This window comes from Mustelus asterias, chromosome 14 (assembly GCF_964213995.1).
Source record: "Mustelus asterias chromosome 14, sMusAst1.hap1.1, whole genome shotgun sequence".
NCBI classification, from domain to species: domain Eukaryota; kingdom Metazoa; phylum Chordata; class Chondrichthyes; order Carcharhiniformes; family Triakidae; genus Mustelus; species Mustelus asterias.
The window spans coordinates 89,777,563-89,798,592 of NC_135814.1; the positions used below are offsets into that span (position 1 = coordinate 89,777,563).

General features: G+C 42.2%; 1 protein-coding gene and 3 non-coding genes across 5 annotated transcripts in view; all 4 read left to right on the top strand.

Moving 5' to 3' along the window:
• nop58 (NOP58 ribonucleoprotein homolog (yeast)) overlaps positions 1-21,030 on the top strand; it is a 37,067-nt gene that overhangs the window by 7,395 nt on the left and 8,642 nt on the right. Inside the window, exons 2-12 of one of the 2 annotated variants that reach the window (XM_078228875.1) lie at positions 1,953-2,029; positions 3,107-3,159; positions 3,668-3,792; positions 5,783-5,919; positions 6,351-6,415; positions 8,778-8,912; positions 12,466-12,615; positions 15,651-15,773; positions 17,636-17,799; positions 20,253-20,387; positions 20,564-20,625. In XM_078228875.1, coding sequence (XP_078085001.1) covers positions 1,953-2,029; positions 3,107-3,159; positions 3,668-3,792; positions 5,783-5,919; positions 6,351-6,415; positions 8,778-8,912; positions 12,466-12,615; positions 15,651-15,773; positions 17,636-17,799; positions 20,253-20,387; positions 20,564-20,625 — 1,226 coding nt within the window. Of the gene's footprint in view, positions 1-1,952; positions 2,030-3,106; positions 3,160-3,667; positions 3,793-5,782; positions 5,920-6,350; positions 6,416-8,777; positions 8,913-12,465; positions 12,616-15,646; positions 15,774-17,635; positions 17,800-20,252; positions 20,388-20,563; positions 20,626-21,030 lie in introns of both variants that reach the window. The other variant, XM_078228874.1, reaches the window with a different exon arrangement.
• Positions 2,353-2,437, top strand: LOC144504174 (small nucleolar RNA SNORD11B). Its single transcript, XR_013499591.1, has one exon. It is a non-coding gene; the product is annotated as a small nucleolar RNA SNORD11B (small nucleolar RNA).
• Positions 3,848-3,932, top strand: LOC144504175 (small nucleolar RNA SNORD11B). Its single transcript, XR_013499592.1, has one exon. It is a non-coding gene; the product is annotated as a small nucleolar RNA SNORD11B (small nucleolar RNA).
• On the top strand, positions 12,935-13,019 carry LOC144504172 (small nucleolar RNA SNORD11B). The gene has a single exon (XR_013499590.1). It is a non-coding gene; the product is annotated as a small nucleolar RNA SNORD11B (small nucleolar RNA).

The window sequence follows — 21,030 nt, forward strand, 5'->3', positions numbered from 1 at the left end:
ATTGAGAAGCCCTCTGGTTGTAGAGCACAGTCCAGTGAAGCAGGTAACTGAGGTGTGAATAGTGATGAACATTGTGCAGTTATCTGCGAACACCCCCACTTCTGACCTTATGGAAGGAAAGTCAAGGGGCAATGGTTAGATTCTTGCCTGTTTGAGATGGTCATCGCCTGGTCACTCAGCTGAGGCAAATACTACTTGGCCTTTTAACCCAAGCATGGATATTGTCCAGGTCTTGCTTCATTTGGACATGCGCTGTTTCAGTATCTGTTGAGTCACGAATGGTGCTGAACATTGTGTTATCATAATGAACATCCCCACCTCTGACCTTATGATGGAAGAAAGGTCATTAAAACAGCTGAGGTTGTTGGGCTTAGGATAGTGCATTGATGTCCTGGAGCTGAGATGGTTGACCTCCAACCACCACAATTATCTTCCTTTGTGCCAGGCATCACTCCAACCAGCAGAGGGTTTTCCCCTTGATTCTATTGACTCCAATTTTGCTAGGGCTCCTTGATGACACACTTGGTCAAATGCCTTGATGTCAAGGGCAGTCACTCTCACTTCTGACCTTTTTGTCCATGTTTGAACCAAGGCTGTAATGAGTTTAGGAACTAAGTGACCCTGACTGAACCCAAACTGAGCATCAGTGAGCAGGTTATTGCTGAGTAAGTGCTGCTTGAGGGCACTGTTGATGACCCCTTCCATTACTTCACTGATTGAGAGTGGACAGACATGGCAGTAATTGGCCAGGTTAGATTTTCCCTTTTTCTTAATTACAGGACACATCTGGGTAGTTTTTCCGTGTTGCCAGGTAGATGCCAGTGTTGTAGCTGCATTGGAAAAGCTTGGCTAGGGGTGCAGCAAGTTCTAGAGCACAAGTCTTCAGTACTATTGCCAGAATATTGTCGGGGCCCATAGCTTTTGCAGTATCCAGTTCCTTTAGCTGTTTCTTGACATCATATGGACTGAATAGAATTGCTGAAGACTATCATCTTTAATTGGGGATCTCTGGAGAAGGCTGAGTTGGATCATCCACTCGGTACTTGTGGCTGAAGGTTGTTATGAATGCTTCAGTCTTATCTGTTGCACATTTGTGCTGAGCTCCTCCATCATTGAGGATGGGGATATTTGTGGAGCCTCTTCCATTCATGACTGGCTATGTCAAGACTGCAGAGCTTAGCTGTGATCCGTTGGTTGTGAAATTGCTTAGCTCTAAAGTATGTGTCTCGCACAAAAGGAATGAGATGGGTGTCTTAAAATGTGTAGGTAGGGGGATAAGTGAGGTAAATATGTGGGGTTATGGAGATAGGTTGGGGTGGACCTGGGTAAGATGCTCTGTCGAAGAGTCGGTGCAGATTCGATGGGCTGAATGGCTGCCTTCTGCACTGTAAGGATTCTGATATTCCAATAGCATGTTGACTTCTGATAGTGGGGAAGTGGGTTAAACTGAGATTAATGTTCAGTTATAAAGTGACTATGGATGTTAGCTGTTGGTGTGTGTTTGTTTTGTATGTAAATATGTGTATAGATAAAAATACACATATATACATATATGCCTCATGCTAGGGCAACAAAGCATGGCTAGAATGCTTATGGTTCCCTGCTCTGACTTGCATATTTAGTTAGCTGAGATTTCCTAGAGTTTGGGTCAACATCATGCCTTGGTTTTACTACTTTGGTAACTTAATATGTTTGTACATGGATACAATTCCACAGGTGCCCTTCACTGCTTTATATAAATGCCATTGTGTCTTTTATTAAGCTTTGGTGGCAGCCCACTCAACTATAAGGACATTCCAGCTGAATCGTATCTTGGTCGTGTACTGCTTCCACAGCTAGATGTAGCCTTGACTGTTTTCCTTTCATTTTGAGCTTCAGAAGCTGATTTTTGAAAATTTGTTGTTGTGCTGATTAACACTTTGCCATTCTGACCTATTTTTTTTAATCCACAGGTCCTGGATGAGAATAAACTCCGAGAAGTGGACAACTTATGGCGGGAGTTTGAAACAGCAGAGAAAGCAAATAAACTGTAAGCTATTTGAAGCTGTAATAAGTCCGCTTAACAAAACCAAATCAGATTTTTAAAGTTAGCCAAGATGCATGTCAGAATCTTGAGTATACTACATCTACCAAATACCATTGGTGTTCCTGTATAGATCTGTTAACAGTGCCATTTTTTTATTGATGCAGCACTTTGCAAAGAACTAAAACTATCTTATGCAGGCTTAAGTTGGACTATTACAATGTCGTATTAACTTCTCCTGTTTGAAGAGGACGGGATGACTGGTTATTGTGTTAATCACGGTGCACAGTCCTTATTTGTGAGGGGTTAACCACTGTCTTGTCCGGCACTGGCTGCAGTGATGATGACGACTTTGTCACTCTTCCTGATGAAATGCTGAGGGTGTTTCAGTCACTACCTCATCTGAGACTGTCAGTGCTGGATTGCTGCTTCACACCATTAAATGGACATTCATGTCAGTATTGTTTGAATTAGCATTTCGTTGTGTATTTGGTACATGTCAAGATGTGGGAAATGAGGTCTCCTGTGGGTGAGACTCACTGGTACTTAGTTCGAACACTTCGTTGATTTGAGTATTTATGCTGAATGTGGGCAGACTATTGGGTGGGGTGATTGCAACTGATCTAATTCTATCCTTGAATGCAGTTTGAGTAAAGATTACTGTAAATCAGTCAGGAGGTTTGAAGAATCCTTGAATTTCTTTTTCAATAACATATGCTAAGCCCAGTGTAATGAATTGACTGCTGTGTTGACTCCTAGCTCTTACAGATCCGAGTTCCAGGCAGTACTGAGTTAGCTCACTTCACCCAATGCAACAAGTTCTATTTCTAGGCATGAAGGAAAAGTTGACCTGGATTTCTGCTGATTATCATCCATTACTCCTGCTGGAAATTGTATGTTGGGATATGGATTGTGTATAATGCTGCATGGTAATTCATTGCTGCAAGCCTGTTCAGCATAAGGAGTGGCAAATTGGATAAAGTACCAGTAAAGCTGTACCCTCATATGATTTAGTACATTTACCAGAGGAGGGAAGGAGGAAATGTCTTAGTCATTTGTTATTTCATCTCTTTTTGTCTGCAGTGTGAAGTTGAAACATTTTGAAAAATTTCAAGATACCACGGAAGCTCTTGCAGGTAAGAGAGTCACAATCCACCACTGTTGACAGCGAAGAGCATTATTGAGTCTGTCATGACATTTCCTGCCCCATCACACTTGAGCCAGGACAGTGTCGGTAAGCCCAATGTGAAGGGCATACCAACAATGAAAAGAGAATGAGAAAGATTGAGAGACACGATTTTTGCATGACTGTTGATCATTTTTGGCAGAAGTGGGGGGTGCGAAGTTGAGCTGCAGGGAAGGAATGAGAGTAGAAGCCAGTGTACTGAATCAATTCAATATGGATATAGGGTAGAAACTGTTGCAATGGATGACATTGTTTAGGGGGGGATAAAGTTCTGAACATATTGATATTCCTAATTCAAGAGTATATGAAAGTTAAGTTAATACGGGTTACCTGTCATGCAGCAAGCCTTTTCCTTGTATTCCCTTAAAATGGGAAGGGTTCATGTGTTCAAGCTTTTGTCCTGGTTGCTTTGGTATTGTGTTCTCTTTCCCTCAATCCTTCCTTTCTGTGACTTGCAGCTGCCACTGCCCTGGTGGAAGGTAAGCTTGGTAAAAGCCTGAAGAAAGTACTGAAGAAAATTGCTGCCAAGGAAGCTCATGAGCAATTGGCTGTTGCAGATGCCAAACTTGGGGGTGTCATAAAGGTAAGGAAACTAAACTGCCATTTTGTGAGGGATTAACCACTGTCTTGTCCGGCACTGGCTGCAGTGATGATGACGACTTTGTCACTCTTCCTGATGAAATGCTGAGGGTGTTTCAGTCACTACCTCATCTGAGACTGTCAGTGCTGGATTGTTGCTTCACACCAATCATTTTGTTATTAAAAAATGTCTTAATCACATTCCCTCAGAAATTCTTGCTCAGGTCTTTGAACAGTCAGCTAATGGGAACATCTTTTCTTTGTCTACCTCATATAAACCTGTTATAATCTTGTACACCTATCAAATTTCTTATCCTCCACCTAATCTTCTCAGTAATATCCCTCATCACTGAAACCATTCTGATAAATTGTTGCACCTTCTCAAGGATCCTTGCATCCTTCCTAAAGTATGGTGACTAAAAAGGTAGCACAGTGCTGATGGGAGATTTTCATAATTCTACTTTAGATGTGATGAATCTGCAAATCTGTCACTACATTTGAGACAATCTAAGGTGATTTATGGGGTCATGTTTGCAATAACTGTCCAATTGTAAATCAAATCAGCTTCTACAAAACTATCCAGCAAGAATGAACATTTTTAAATGATGAATTCAAAAGGCTTATTAGCCATTAAAAGGTTGAAAGGTGGCACTGTGGTGAGCACTGCTGTCTCACAGCACCAGGAATAGTTTCAATTCTGACCGTGGGTGACTGTGGCGTTAGCACGTTCTCCCCATGTCTGCATGGGTTTTCTCTGGGTGCCCCGGTTTCCTCCCACAATTCAAAGATGTGCAGTTAAGTGGATTGGCCATGCTGAATTACCCCTTAATGTCCCATGGTGTGTAGGGATTAGTGGGGTAAATGTGTGGGGTTACAGGGTTGGAGTGGTGGTGAGGGTCTGGGTAAGGTACTCAAGAGAATCAGTGCACTCGATGGGGTGAATGGCCTCCAACTGTACTGTAGGGATTCTGTGATTCTATAAAGTCAAAAAGATAAAAAGAAAAGTGTGCAGGAAGAGTTAGTAAGCTTAACTTTAACAGGTGAATAGACCTCTTGCAACTTCCTCGGTTGATCAAGACGTGAAGTGATCATTCCAAAATATGAATAACATTAACAAAAATGACATCTCTCTGTCAGACAAAATGACATTTTAACCTTTCATTATAACAAATATAACTTAGTCTGAAAATGGTTTGATTACACAAAAACTATTGTTTTGATACTACAAACAATAATGAGTACTGTTAAGCCTGTGAACTGCTGAGCAATTACAATGGTAGTTAGTGCTTCATGAATCCGAAGTATTTCTAATGTTGCTTGAGTGCTGTACTTGATATTCTTGAATAATTCTTCTTGTCCTTTGACCAGAATCATAGAATCCCTACAGTGCAGAAGGAGGTCATTCGGCCCATCGAGTCTGCACCGACCACAATCCCACCCAGGCCCTACCCCCACATATTTTACCCGCTAATCCCTCTAACCTACGCATCCCAGGACTCTAAGGGGCAATTTTTAACCTGGCCAATCAACCTAACCCGCACATCTTTGGACTGTGGGAGGAAACCGGAGCACCCGGAGGAAACCCACGCAGACACGAGGAGAATGTGCAAACTCCACACAGACAGTGACCCGAGCCAGGAATCGAACCCGGGACCCTGGAGCTGTGAAGCAGCAGTGCTAACCACTGTGCTACCGTGCCGCCCCAGCTTAGAGAATGAGAGGGAACAGTTAGATTTCAGACCTGATTGGAGTAACATGTGAGGACTTGCTTAGATTATTTGTCCCCTGTAGGCGAATGGTTAGATTTTAAAAAGTAGGCAACCATTTGATATATGCCTGCTTGGCGACTATATTTCATTGCTGCAGATGAATGAGGTGTCATTATTGTAATAAAATGCTTTTCCACCTCATGTTCATGGGAATTTGGCTTCCAAATGGTTAAATGGAGGAGAGAAGAGCACTGCTGTAATCAGGGCAATTTTTTTTGTTTGTAGGACAAACTTAACCTGAGTTGCATTCACAATGCTACTGTTGGAGAGTTGATGAGAGGAATTCGAACTCAGGTGAATGGATTAATCACCGGCTTGCCACCTCGTGAAATAAGCGCCATGTCTCTTGGTCTTGCACACAGGTACGTACGGGACCCATATACCAAAATGAAAAGGATTAGCAGTTATCCAGTAAATTCGTCAAGGCATGCATAGACTTCCAATAAGGTAGGGGCTATGCATGCATGAAAAACATGCATGGTTTCTCAGGCAGCTGTAAGTAAAACTTGTAAGACGTTGGAACCTGTTACAACTAATTTTTGCATGATCATGTATTAATGAGAAGGAATTGAGCAGGCTAATGCTATGGATACTTGGCACTGCAGAGGGATTCATTGAGACTATTATGCATTGGGCAGAGGTTGGAGTGGAATGTTCTGGTACGAAGTATAATCTGTGTTTAGCAAAGAAATCTGGTATTGTGTATGATTTGTAGAACCTATTTAGTATCTAAACTAAGCCATGATGAACATAGGTTAGCCAGCATAATGTGTGCATTTCCTTTTTGTTTCAGTCTGTCCCGTTACAAGCTGAAGTTCAGCCCTGACAAGGTGGACACTATGATCGTGCAAGCGATTTGTGAGTAAGCACCAAACATATCTATCAAGTGTTTGTACTAATATTAGATTGTTGTTGTTCAATGTCTTATTGGTTACAACATTCAATCAATTTCTGGAAGCAGTTTGATTTGTCTGCATGCATTTCCAAGTATTTTTGCAGGTATAGGACACAACAAAACCATTCACTTCAGTAGGAGACTATTGGTTGGGATTTCTGCTTCTTGCTGTCTGTCAGCTGGAAGTTGCAGGTGTATGAGTGTTTGCAGGGGGAGGCTGAGCCTCATAACGTGTTGCCTTTTACATTTGAAGGGCTTTGCTTTGATCATTGATTTGGCTGGAGATGGAAATAGGGCTATTTTGGTGAGATAAACAGCCTTGAACAGAATTCAGGGATTTCAAGTGAGATGGAGAGGAAAATTAGGGTAACAGCACAGGTAAAATCCTGTATTCTCAAATGCCTTGTGTGAAACCAAGGATTTTAAAAATGGTTCAGAAGCTGTTTCTTTTCTTTCATGGGATGTGGGTGGCGCTGGCCCGGCTAGCACTTATTGCCCATCCCTAATTGCCATTGGGGAGGTGATGGTGTGCACTTCTTGAACTGCTGCAGTCCATGTGATTTAGGTGCACCCAACTTGCTGCTAGGAAGGGAGTTCCAGCTTTTGACCCAGTCTGAATGAAGAAAATGGTTGTATGCTGCCATCCTGGAATCGAAAATAAACCTTTCGAGCCAGGGAACCAAACAAGTCTAATTACAGCCATAGATATAATATTGTTAAGATCCAGGCCAGAAACTCCAAGGTGTTTTATGAAGCTAGCCTAGACCTGAAGTTTTACATTTGATTTTGGCATAGTTAAGCATAAGATGTTTCACTCCAGGTATGATTCAGGTGAACCACTAGGAAGCTTTTATCAAACAAAATTGATTAAAGAACACAGTTAAAATATAACAAACCGAAATTAGCAAAGCTTTTACCAATTACGAGATTTGAACTTGACATGGTATAACTCCTAAAAGCTAGCTATCTCTGTTGTTCCAAGATAAACACCATCCCACAGACATGCACCCTTTTTCAGACTTGGCACTTTTCAATGTTGTGGTGCATAGCTTAACAGGTGTTCACCAGTTGTGTGGGCTTTTCCCACAAGTGCAATGCGGTAACTTTGTAGGACCCTCAATTGCATTCTTGTTTATCTGTCTTGGTATATCCTACCGTCATGGATTTACTGCTCGTAAGTTTTCTCCTGAAGAAACTTTTGTCCTTTTCCTTATCTTCAGGATGGTTTGTTTCCAAATGACTTGAGTTTAGCTGGTACCATGGGACTGTTGGATAATATTTCATAGCACACAACATACTGTGCTTCAGGGGTATCTTGGTCTCCAGTGCACATGAATCCAAGGGATTGTACCGTTGCTTTTTATTTTCTACTGCTTGATCAGTTGACGTGGGAAGCAAGTGGTACATTCTTGATTGTTCACCAGTGATTCCCTTAAGTGGTCCATCTTCATCACTTGCTTCACGCTTCTGTGAGCCATCCTACTTTAGCCACAGATCCAATGCTGAGTAGCATGCTTAGATTAGCACTAGCAAGTGAGAAGATACAATCACACAGTAAGAACTCAAAGCCTGTGACCTCTGGCATTAGGAAGAGGCAAACAGTCATTAAAATATTCGCCAGCTGCCCAGCCCACTCACAACACCCCTGGCCAAGCCCCTTAAGAGTAAATCCCCCCCTCCCCCCCCCCACCCCCAATCAGAAATGGTACTTAACTCTGCTGCTCCTGCTGGACTCTGCCTCATCGCTGTCGCCTTCTCTAGTCAGCCCATCAGCATCCAATGCTCAGAGGCTGGGCTCTGATTGGCCCATTTGATTTTTTTCATTTTGAAATTGAGCCATTGCTCCAGAATTTGAACAGCACTTGTCAGTCACATGCCTGCCTGAGCCACCACGGAATCACTGCAGGCCTCTTGTGGAACCCACTTTGGGAATTCCTGGCTTACATCATGGTACCGATTCATGCTAGTGAGCAACAGGATATAGTAATTCAGCTAACTAAATTCCAATGAGTGACTGCCCATTCTTTGCCCTATAGCTTTGAACGCTGGGTGAAGGGTACACAGGTTGCTTAACTGTTTTCTGTGTCTCTGGTATTGGCTTGGAATTGGACAATAAAGACATCTCACCTGATGTATTTTCTGCAGTGAAAAAATGTACAGAAAAATAATAGCCATTCAACTGCTGAAATAATGTATATAGAGATCAGCTATTTAGTACCTATTCTGTGAGGAGGGCAACATTATTCCATGAATATATAGTTAAATACATGATGGCCTGTGATTTTTGTGATGTTTGTTTTCATTGAAGTCTCTTGTTGTCTGTAGCCCTACTGGATGATTTGGATAAGGAGCTGAACAATTACATCATGCGCTGCAGAGAGTGGTATGGATGGCATTTCCCAGAACTTGGAAAAACCGTAACTGATAACTTGGCATACTGCAAGTGTGTGCAGAAATTAGGTATCTGCCTGTCTTTCTTGCTTCCAGTTCATTTACATTGTGCACTCGTTAATTAAACTAATCAAATGGAAGATGGGAAGTTGCAGGCAAAAGTTTAATTTAAAAGCAATGTAGAAAAGCCACGGTTGTAAAGCAGATGAATGAAACAAGCTGAGGGATCAACAATATATTCATGACGAAGGTGACACCAAGAAAAAAGTTGAAACCAGTGATACTGTCCAAATGTGTAAAGCCTTTGCAACAGAATAGACAAGTAAATAGCAAAGTAGAAATAAATGGGGGCATAGAAACATTTGGGAGTCTAATAAACAACAAGGGACAGAACACACTGGTGGGAGTAGTTTATCGTCCTTAACAGTGTTTGTAGTGTTGGACAGAGTTAGAAAATTAGAGGTGCATGGCATAAGAGTAATACAGTAGTCAGTGGGGACTTCAATCTTCTAGATTGCAGAAGCCAAATTTCATTTGAATTCATGGGGTGATCATAATTTTCTCGATCAGTATAATGAGAAAACAACCAATGAATATACTGGGACCAGGCTATTTTAAATATAGTAGTGTTCAGTGAGGAAAGATCAATACACTCAATAAAGGAGCTCCTGGGAAGAGTGATAAATTGAAAGAGTCTCATGAAAGAGTGATGAGTTTTATCTTGAATTTGAGTGTGATTTTAATTATGAAACTAGAGTTTTAAATCTCAACAAAGCAAACTGACACGGACAAGTTATGAAAGTTGATTGAAAAAGTAGTTTAAAAGATGATGTGCATAAGCATTGATCATAGAATACAATTGCTACAGTGCAGGAGACCATTCAGCCTATTGAGTCTGCACCAACTCTCCGACAGAATGTGTCACCCAGCCCCCCTGCCCTATCCCTGTAACCCCATACATTTACCTCGCCAACCCACCTAACCTGCACATCTTTGGATGGTAATGGTCAAACATTTTTAAGTATTCAAAAGAGAATCTTTGTTTGTTGCAAATTAAAATTTTAAAACACTGGGAACAGTGGCCTGACAGGAAGTTAAATATATTATCAAGCGGACAAAATGGTTGCAGCACAAAAGGAGGCTACCCACTCGATGTGTCCATGCTATCTGTATGCGAGAGCAACTAAACCATTCTAACTCCTTTTCTCTGTAGCCCGATAAAATGGTTTATACAAATTATCCAGTTCCCTTTTAAAAACCACCATTGAATCTTTCTCCACCACACTTAGTGCTGATTATTGATCATTTCCCCCAGTGGGAACAGTGGAACCCTCATGATTTTGCACACCTTTATTAACGCTCCTCTCAACTATTTCTTCTCTAAAGGTGAACAGCTGCAGCTTCTCTGATCTATTCATGTTACTAAATTTCCTTATTTCTGGATCCATTTTTATGAATCTTTTCTTGTGAACTCTTTTGTGCCTTCACACCCTTCTTTGATTGTGGTTCCCAGATTTGGACACTCTACTCCAGTTGAGTCTGAACCAGTGCTTTATATGTGTTTGTTGTAACTTTCTTTTGAGTTCTAGGCCTCCATTTATAAAGCCCAGGATCCTGCATGCTGCGTTAACTGTTTTCTCCACCTGCCCTGTCAACACCCTTGACTTGTGTACGTGTAGCCTCAGGTCTCTATTCCCACACCCCTTTCCCAATCTAACCTTTTATTTTAACATTTTGTAGTGCCCCATCTCCTCCCTCCCTTCACTTTGCTACGTATTAAATTTCCATATCACCACCTATTCCACCAGCCTAAGGAGCCTTATCTCTGTCCTCACAATACTTTCAAATTATGTCATCCACAATTTTGAAGTTGTGCCAAGTGCATCTAAGTCCAGGCTATTAATATAGGCCAAGGAAGCTGATGCTTCTGAGATATGGAGAACTCTCATCATTTATCTTCCAGTTTGAAAAACAACTGTTCAGCACTACTCAGGTTTCCTGTCACTCAGCCAACTTTTCACCCACTATTCCTTTTATTCCATGGGCTTTGTTGGAAAGGCTATTATGTGGCACTTTTATCAAATCCCTTTTGCAAGTCCATGTGCACCACATCAACTGCCATTACTCTCATCAGCCCTCTTCCAAAAAACTCAATCAAGTTAGCTAAACACAATTTGCCCTAAAACAATCTCTGCTAGTTTTTCTTAATCCATGTTCATCCAATTGTGGTTAATTTTGTGTAGCCTTCTAAGCCTTCCCATGACCATAGTTAAACTGACCTGCAGTTGTTGGGTTTATCCTTACACCTTTGAACAAAGGTGTAACATTGCCACCCTCCAGTCCTTTGACATTATCCCTGTATCTAAGGAGAATCGGAATAGAATGGTCAGTGCTTCCAAAATTTTCATCCTTAATTCCTTTGTTATTCTGTGATCTGATTTGGTCCAGGTGACTGGTACAGCCAGGCCTTTTATTACCTTTGTCATTGATTTTTTAGCATATCCAGTCCCTTGGGTACCACCTCTTCAGTGTGATTTTAGAAGAACCATCTTGCTTGGTAAAGAAAGATGCAATATAATCTTTAGTTTGTAAAGTCCTTTCGTAGGACATGAGTGTTGCTGGCTAGGCCAGCATTTATATTATCCATCCCCCTCATTGCCCTTGAGAAGCTGGTGATGAGCTGCTGCCTTCAACAGTTGCAGTCCATGTGGAGTAGGTATACCACAGTGCTGTTGAGAAGGGAGTTCCAGAATTTTGACCCAGCAACAGTGAAGAAATGATGATGGGTGGCTTGTAAGGGTGCTTACAGGTGGTAGTGTTCCCATGCATCTCCTTCCCTTGCCCCTCTGGGTGATAGAGGTCATGGGTTCGGAAGGGCCTTGGTGAGTTGTTGTGCAGTGCATCTTGTAAGTAGTACACACTGGTGTGATAGTGCATTGCAAGTCCAGGGAGTGGATGTTGGAGGCGGTGGATGGGGTACCAATCAAGCAAGATGCATTGTCTTGGATGGTGTCAAAGTTCTTGTCTTGTTGGAGCTGCGCTCCTTCAGGCAATTGGAAAGTAATCCGTTCCATTACACACTTGTGCTTTATAGAGTGTAGACAGGCTTTGGGGAGTCAGGTGGTGAATTATTTGCTGCAGGATTCCCATCCTTTGACCACTTGTAGTCACACTGTCTGGCTCCAAGGCCTGTCCCAGCCTGACTCTCAGGCCTGCCAACCCCATCACTCTGCTGTCCATGCTCACAAAGATATGGAGATTTCAGTTTTGTGCTGTTCCCAACTTGTCAAAGCAAGCTGGCTTCTCCAGAAACCAGCCTCTGATTAGACAAGCAGTTCTGTAGCATTTTTAAAGTTGTACATATGAGCCTGGTGTTGGGTTCTGCAGAGCCCTGTTTGGGAAACCCTGCAATAAGATGATGGCTGATCTTTGGCCTGAACTCCACTTCTTTGCTTTGGATTCCAAAAATGTATTGATCTCTGACTTGAACATACTGAACACCTAAAGCTCTCTGGGCGTGGAGTTCCAAAGATTCACAACCCTAACAGCTGTTGCAATTTATTGTAACCTACTTGTATAAAATAAGATGATTTTCAGTCCTTGTGTGCTTATCACTCAACAGGAGACAGAACAAACACTGCCACCACAGATCTTTCAGACATTTTACCTGAAGAGGTGGAAAGTGCAGTGAAGGTTGCGGCTGAAATATCCATGGGAACAGAGGTATCTGAGGAAGACATTGCACACATTATACACCTTTGTGATCAGGTAGGTGTTACTGTTTATTTTGTTGAGACCTTGTGTAGTATGCTTAAAAAATGTTATTTTGTGGAATTTCCCGTTGAAGCAAGTGGATTTCTTTAGCTTTTGGAAATGGTAAACTTCATTCTGAGGGTACTGCTTTGTGATCTGCAACTGGGTTGCCGTTGGCCAAATTCATTTTACATGAAGGAACCTCCCAATGGCAATATCAGTTAATCACAGGCTGCATTGATTCTTTTGAGTGCTGTGATTATTTATCCTTTGTGATACATAGTCTATTTTAAAATATGTTTTCTTCCTTGCAGGGAGACCTGAACCTTTTCCAGCACTGGCAGCAGTGATGATGATGACACTGTCACTCTTGCTGATTAAATGCTGAAGGGTTTTCAGTCACTACCTCATCTGAGGCTGTCAGTGCTGGGTTGTTTGGTCACCCTTTTAGGTACACTCTCTTGTCAGGTGCAGTAACCTCACTTCCATACTGATGTGCATGTTGTACAAATAGGCTTTCTGCAGATATCAAGATTTCTGGAGTAAGTCAATCGTACTATCGTGGCAGTTTGAAAAGTTGTTAGTATAGCCTTTTGCCACATCTCTCTTAATTACTAAAGTTGTTGAATCTTTACTGTGCTACGGTACAGTTCCATGGGCCCTGGGTCTGAGTGGCCATTTTTCTATTCGTGAAGTTGAACAGTGAATGTTTTGCAGGCTATTTACCTCTCAAGGGTATCGAACATAGCATAGTTGACCACTTGGCTTCTTGAATCTGCTCTGTCAATTCAGCATGTTTGTGGCTAACCTTTAGCCTCATTCCACTTTCCCACCTGCTCCCCATATCCCTTGATTTCCTGAGACACCAAAAATCTGTCGTATCTCAGTTTTGTATATATTCAATGATGGAATATCCACAACCTCAGCTCGTGAATCCCCAAAGACTCACAACTGAGTGAAAACATTTCTCCTCATGCATGATTCGTCCCTTATCCAGATCTTGCAAACAGGATCTCAGTGTCTGAACTGGTGCGCTGTTCAGTATGATTTACTAGGTGGCAGCCTGATGCAAGAACCCTCGCTAATATTTCTTTAGCAGAAGTATTGGTTAACTCCAGGGCTTCTGGGGCTGCTTCCCCTTATTGGGGGATACCTGGCTTCCTGTCCTGCAACCCTTTGAAAATAATTTTCTTTTCATTAAAAATATGTCTTGTCCAGTGTATTGGAACTGCACTTTACTTCCTCTTTTAAATTGCAGGCAGCCCTGCCTTGGTTTTGAGTTGATGTGCATCTTGTAAATAGTACACACTGGTGAGAGAGTATTGTTGGTACAGGGAGTAGATGTTGAGGCTGCACTGCTTGTGCATGTGTTGGCCTAAATTCAAGATTTGTATACTTTTATAATGCAGTCTCTTGCAATAAAGTTGTCTGACCAAATTGCTTCTTAGCTTCTGAGCAGTTCCTTATTGGATCTCCAGTTACTGTTGCACGGTAGCACAGTGGTTAGCACTGCTGCTTCACAGCTCCAGGGACCTGGGTTCGATTCCCGGCTTGGGTCACTGTCTGTGTGGAGTTTGCACATTCTCCCTGTGTCTGCGTGGGTTTCCTCCGGGTGCTCCGGTTTCCTCCCACAGTCCAAAGATGTGCGGGTTAGGTTGATTGGCCATGCTAAATTGCCCCTTAGTATCCTGGGATGCGTAGGTTAGAGGGATTAGTGGGTAAATATGTAGGGATATGGGGGTAGGGCCTAGGTGGGATTGTGGTCGGTGCAGACTCGATGGGCCGAATGGCCTCTTTCTGTACTGTAGGGTTTCTAAGGTTTCTAATCTCCGTTAAGATTTTACTCGGTTGGTTTTGCATTGATCAAGATGGGATGGGAATGAAACATTTTTCATGTGAAACATTCTTCCTATGAAACCCACTGTCCTCATCAACCACTGCCATCTTTGGTATTGTTACAATCTCCATGGGAAAGTGTAAACCAAAGTAACCTAATGCAGTATGACCCATGCTGCCCCCCCCCCCCCCCCCCCGCACCCCCACAACAGAAGAAATTAGCAACAAGATTCCATTTATTGTTGCTTTTACTTTAACACGAATTGGAATCACTGCAAACTACAAATGAATCAGTAGACAAATGGCGCTTCAAATAAGGTATATTGCACTTTAAATGGTAAATACAATAAAGATGCATCCTCGTCATTCTCCGTACAAATGCGAGTAATCTGTCTTCGATTTGGCCTTCAAGTTGTAATCTATCCGAGGTCTTCTGAAATGGTTAACGCTGATGGGGCATATGTCAAGAACCCTCTTGTTGAGGCTACATGAGTCCTAAAGATGTCACCTTCCAGATTTCCTTTACAGCCAACAGCAATACATGACTCATGATCTGGTCCTCTGATACAAACGCTCTGCTTTTTCACATGCTGAGATATTTGCACCGCTTTTTAGGATTCAGTCTCTTTTACCTTGTTTGTTCATTGCTGCGTTAGAATATTTTAGAATTTTAACAAAAAAAAACTTTTTCCTGGAGAACTTTGGCTTTACCTCACGTGAATTCTGTGCTCATTTTTCTGCCTGCATCTATGTGCTGATCATCTTCTGCCTACAGCTCTCCTTTGTCTAGCAACTCTCCTGTACGTCTGCCAGCCATATGGTTTCTGGTCTAAATTTCCTTCCCATTGGTACGGCATCCAGGTCAAGGGTGTGGGTGTCAAGCTCACATGGTATTATTTTGTATCCAAGAAAATTGATCCCTTTACAAGTGATGCACTCTTAAGTCCTTTTTATAGACATTTTAAATAAATTACAAATTTTCCTAGCTGCTTCTTTGCCTCCACTGTATGGCAATCTTAATTGCTGAATGAAGCTCCGCCGTTGCTCTAACCTTAGAATGCACCAGACTCCATTGTGCTAAGTTGTTCCTGATGTCTTCATTCATTTCCGCCAAGTTTTAGGAGGATATGCATTCTTGTTGCTGTGTATTAGAACATGGTTCATTGTGAAATTCTGCTACATAACACAAATTGCATGCATCCTCTCCCTTCAAGGTAGTGCAGATCTCAGAATACCGTACCCAGCTCTACGACTACTTGAAAAACAGGATGATGGCCATTGCTCCCAACTTGACTGTGATGGTTGGAGAACTGGTTGGAGCCAGATTGATAGCACATGCTGGTTAGTAATTCTATATAACATGTAGAAATTTGATCTGAGAATGTCTTGCACTGTCTAATAATCGAACTTCACTGCTATATTTGATGTCTACAATACTGAAAATTCTATTCTAATTCGCAAAGACATTTCCAAAGTAAATTCAGAATGTCATTGGTGTATCCAGAGTAAAGGGAACTAGAAGAGATAAAGGAGGAAGCACCAAAACTCGGGTACAATATAACTGCTATTTGTGAGAATAAGGATACAGATTGTGGGAATGATGTGCAGGATGCTGGCCATGGCACCTTGGAGGGAAGCCTGACATGGTAGTTAACAGGGAATTCAAATATTGGAAGGTGGGTGTGGGGTTGGCCATTGATGGCTTTCTTTGTAAACATGGTTGAGTGTCCCGCATGTACTGTTGTCTATCTGCTGCCGGGGTAAGACACCATCTCAAACTGGCTCAAAAGGGTTGAGAGGAGTCGCTGTGACCATGTTTGGACCAACCACAAAAAATATATGGACAAGACCTTGAGTTATAATTTCTGGATTATCTGAGCCACATGAAAATTTGCATAGGGATAATCAGGTTAGGGAGATGAGCGTGCGGCTGGTGGAATAGTGTGGGAAGGGTCGGTTGCATTTCATGGGACGCTGGCAAATGTACTGGGACAGGAAGGAACTGTACCATTCGTACAAGCTCCATCTGAACCAGGCTTGGACTTGGTTCATGACGAAAATGGTAAATACCACAATCACAGGGGCTTTAAACCAGTAAGCTAGTGGGGATGTAGTGCTCATGTGGAAATGGTAGTACAAAATAACAGTTTGTAAATGAACAAAAAGGGAAAAGACTAACAATCAGAAAAACTAAAAGGTGAAATGGGAAATGTGAGAGTAAAACATTAGGCAGAAGGATAGGTTAAGCTATGTGGTTCAAGTAAGACTGCTTTCTAAAACAGAAGGTATATGGAAGAAACTGAATGAATTACAGACATGCATTCACTTTGAGGGCATGACATAGTAACCATTACTTACATCTGGTATGTCTGGGAACTAAAAGCAGCTCCATAAAGAAAATGGTACAAGGATAGGAAAAGCTTTAATGACAAGGATAGGAAACAGGCAGTGGAGACTTTATGGATAGAATTAAGAAATAGAGAAATGTTTGAGATTAGCAGGAGTTCTATTGAGGCCTGTTGCAGCAGCTGTGAAATCGGACGTGCGCATCGCTGGCTAGCATCCGTTGTCCATCCCTAATTGCCCTTGAACTGAGCGGCTTGCTAGGCCATTTTAGAGGGCATTCAAGAATCAACTACGTTGCTCTGGGCCTGGAGTCACGTATAGGCCAGAGCAGGTAAGGATGGCAGATTTCCTTCCCAAAGGGCATTAGTGAACCGAGCAAGCCATATAACAAGGGTGTCTTTCAATGGCATGAATGGAGACTGTTCGTTGTAAATTGGGCAAATCCGTTTGTGGATAAACCTGCAGAAAATCAATGGAATCTGTTGAAAGAATTTCGTATTATAGAACCAGTTTATAATTTTAATGCAGAAAAGAGGGAGGTGGGAGAAGTGATGGGAAGGGATAATGTAGACTTATTGGTTCAGCACAAAAGAATGTACAGGGACAGAGGGACTTCATGTGCCAAGAAAGTCAACCACGCTCACAAGATGTCCTTCCACCTTCAAGGATCAATGAGTGGTGGAAGTGAAGAATGTGATTTCAAAAGGAAGTTGGATGTGCTCTTGAACTAAACTTTCGGGGCTATGGGGATAGAATGAGAGAATGGGACATACCTGATTGCTCTACATAGAGCCAGCTTGGATTTGATATACCAAATAGCCTTATGTGCACGATTTCTCTGACTTTCCTTTCCATAGGTTCTTTGTTGAATCTAGCAAAGCACCCTGCATCCACTGTGCAGATCCTGGGGGCAGAAAAGGCGCTGTTCAGAGCATTAAAGACCAAAAGAGACACTCCAAAATATGGTCTTATTTACCATGCATCACTGGTTGGGCAAACCACTCCAAAGAACAAAGGCAAGGTAAGTCGCTAACTACAAATAGCTGTTGTTTTTGCTGTAAACTTTGTGCATATCAAGATAAGGGTTTTACTGCTGGCAATTTGAATGTTTTTTTTTCAGGTCCAGTGTCAACATCAAACATTCCCTAGTTAGATACGAGTAAAGCTTCCGTGACACAATCCCCCAACCTCTGGAGCATTCTCTTGTTATTCCAATAGCACAGTTTTCAAATTTCCAGCACCACCTGCAGCTTTAGCTCCAGGTTTAGGAACTTGAGCACAGGGGTGCATCCATGAGGTTGAGAGCTTTATGGATATCAATTTTATAGATGTGGTCACCCTGTAGATTGAGTATGCAGGGAGAAGGGGTGTGCACCAGTCTGTGAAAAGGGAACTGGCTGGTAATACAGGAGTCCTCTGAGTGCATCTCGCCCTCCAACTGTATCAGTTCTGAATACTGATAAGAGGTGCATCTGGGGACTGCAGCTAGAGCCAATTCATGGCACCACAGGTGCCTCAGCTGTACAGGGGATACAAGGAAGGATGAAGAGCAATTGTGATAGGTAATTTGATGGGGGGAATAGATGGGTATTTATGCTGCTGCAGACGTGAATCCAGGATGATGTGTATCCTTCTTGGTGACAGTGTCGAGGATGTCATTGAGTGGTTGCAGAATACTCTGAAAGGAGAAGGTGACCAGCCAGCAGTCATGGTCCATATTTGTATGAACAGTATAGGCAGAATGTGGGATGTGATCCGGGGAACTAGTTTGGAAATTAGCAAGGAGAACGTCAAAAGTAGTAATTTACCAGTACCATGCTCAAGTGAGTATAGAAATAGGAGTATAAAGATGATGAATGCGTGGCTACAAAGATGGTGCAGCGGGGAGGGCTTTCGATTCTTGAGACATTGGGACTGGCTCTGGGGGAGGTGGGGCCTGTCTACAGAGCAGAGTCAGGACTGAGTACTTTGTGGGTGTTTTGCTAGTGTTATGGGGAGGATTTAAACTCATTTGGAAGGGGTGCCAGAACAAGAAGATAATATCAAAGAGGAATACCAAGGTACAGAGTATGCTGGTAGGTGGCACTAGAATAGAAATACTAAGTTAATAGGTGGAGTCAGAGTAAGGGAGAAAATAATAGTCTATATCAGGATTATAATGTATATATGTGAATACATAGTGTGGTTAATAAGATTGTTCTAGGTGCAGATTGCAATGTTGTGACTAACAGAGGCCTAGCTGAAAAAAGTGTTCAGGAAAGAAAAGGGAAGAAAGTGAGTGGTGGTGGTTTGGTTAAGGAGAGCACTGCAGTGCTGGAGGAAGAGAACGATCCATAAGGGTCAAGGACAGAAACTATTTGGCAAAGAACGGGTGTCTCCGTTCTTATTGGACTGGAAACATACTGCTAGATCTGGTTCTTGGAAATGAGGTGGGTGAAATGGATCAAAATGTAAGTGGGAAGACATTTAGGGAACAGTGATCGTTGTATCATATGGTTTAGGCTGACTATGGAAAAGGGCAAAAATAATGAAATGGGGGAAAAGCTAACTTCAATGGGGGAAGAATGGATTTGGGTCTAATATAATGGAGTCAAATGTTGGCAGGAAAATCATTAGCTGAACAGTGGGCTACCTTCAAAGCTGGAATAGTTGAGGCATATTTGAGGTTTATCCCCTCAAAAGGGAATGTTGGGCAAAAACCCAGACCTCCCTGGATGACATGAAGGTGAGAAAAAAGAAATGTGCTTATGACAGATGTTTTGTAAAAAATATAATCAAGAACTAGGCTGAATATAGAAGGTTCAGAAGGGAGGTGGCGAAACAAGTAAGAGAAGCAGAGGAAGTGTGAACATAGATTGGCTGTTAATGTGAAATCTTCTACAGGCATAGTAAAAGGGTGGTAAAATGAGGAGTAGGGCCGGTTAAGGACTAGGAAAGTGGCATACTGGTTTCAGGGATTTGTATTTTAGAGAACTGCGTTGATGCATTTTATAGTCAAAGATTTGCATTCTGCTCTGAAGAAGTGTCGCCATACTCTGTTTCTCTTCCTCCAGATGCTCCGATTTCCTCCCACAGTCCAAAGATGCGCAGGTTAGGTTGATTGACCATGCTAAATTGACCCTAGTTTCAGGGGTATTAGCGGGGTAAATATGTGCATTTAGAGGAATAGGAACTGGGTGGAATTGTGGCCGGTGCAGACTCGATGGGCCGAATGGCAGCCTCCTGCACTGTAGGGATTCTATTCTATTTTATTCAGATCCTGCCAGGCATGCTGAGTTTTCCAGCATTTTCTATCTTATTGCAGACTTCCAGCATCTGTGGTATTTTGCTTTTATTATTTGCATTTGAACTGTATTCCTCTTGACAGATGATTAAATGTGAACTTGGCTATCAGGAAGTGAGGAAAAATTCTGCAGCAACAGCTACAGCACAAAAGTTCTTTAAAAACTGATCTTGGGCTTGTCTCTCCAACAGATCTCCAGGATGTTGGCAGCCAAGACATCTTTAGCAATCCGGTATGATGCTCTGGGTGAAGATACAAATGCAGAAATGGGTGTGGAGAACAGAGCTAAGCTGGAGATCCGGATTCGACACTTAGAAGAAAAAGGGGTAAGAGAACACCTGCAGTGCCACACTCAGGCCCTTGCATGACCGATATTTGGTCAGTAGCACCTGGTCTGAGATCCCTGTGACTGTCTTCAGCTTGTGTGAGTGTTCATCTTTGACTGTACTGTCCCTAAACTGTTATTTTGTGCCTCAATGCTGCTTTGGTTTTTGTCGTGCAGATGAGAAGGATAAGTGGTACCGGAAAGGCTCGGGCACAATCTGACAAATATCAGCATAAGAGGTAGGTGTCCCAAGTAATTTAATTTCTTGGTGTTTGCAACATGTGGTATGTTCCTCCTGTTCATATTGATTTGCTGGGGTATGATCCAGGTTGGAGGCTTGCAATTTCTGTGGGCACGTTTTTATTCTTGTGTGCATCTCCTGCTGCCTTGTTAAGGTAGCCTTGATGATGCGTAACTACATTTTGGTATTTCAGTTATGATAGATTTGGTAGTAATTTGTGTTTCATTTCCTTCTGGACTTTCACATTTTTGTGGAATTATTGCCATTGTAACTTATTTCTGTGGTAGAGAAGTGCATTTGAAAGTTTCCTCAATGACTTGAGGAGTAGAAGGCCTCTTGGTTTGTTACCCAGTGATTCATATCAGACTGCCCAAGGCAATATTCCTATCTGTTGAGTTAGCTG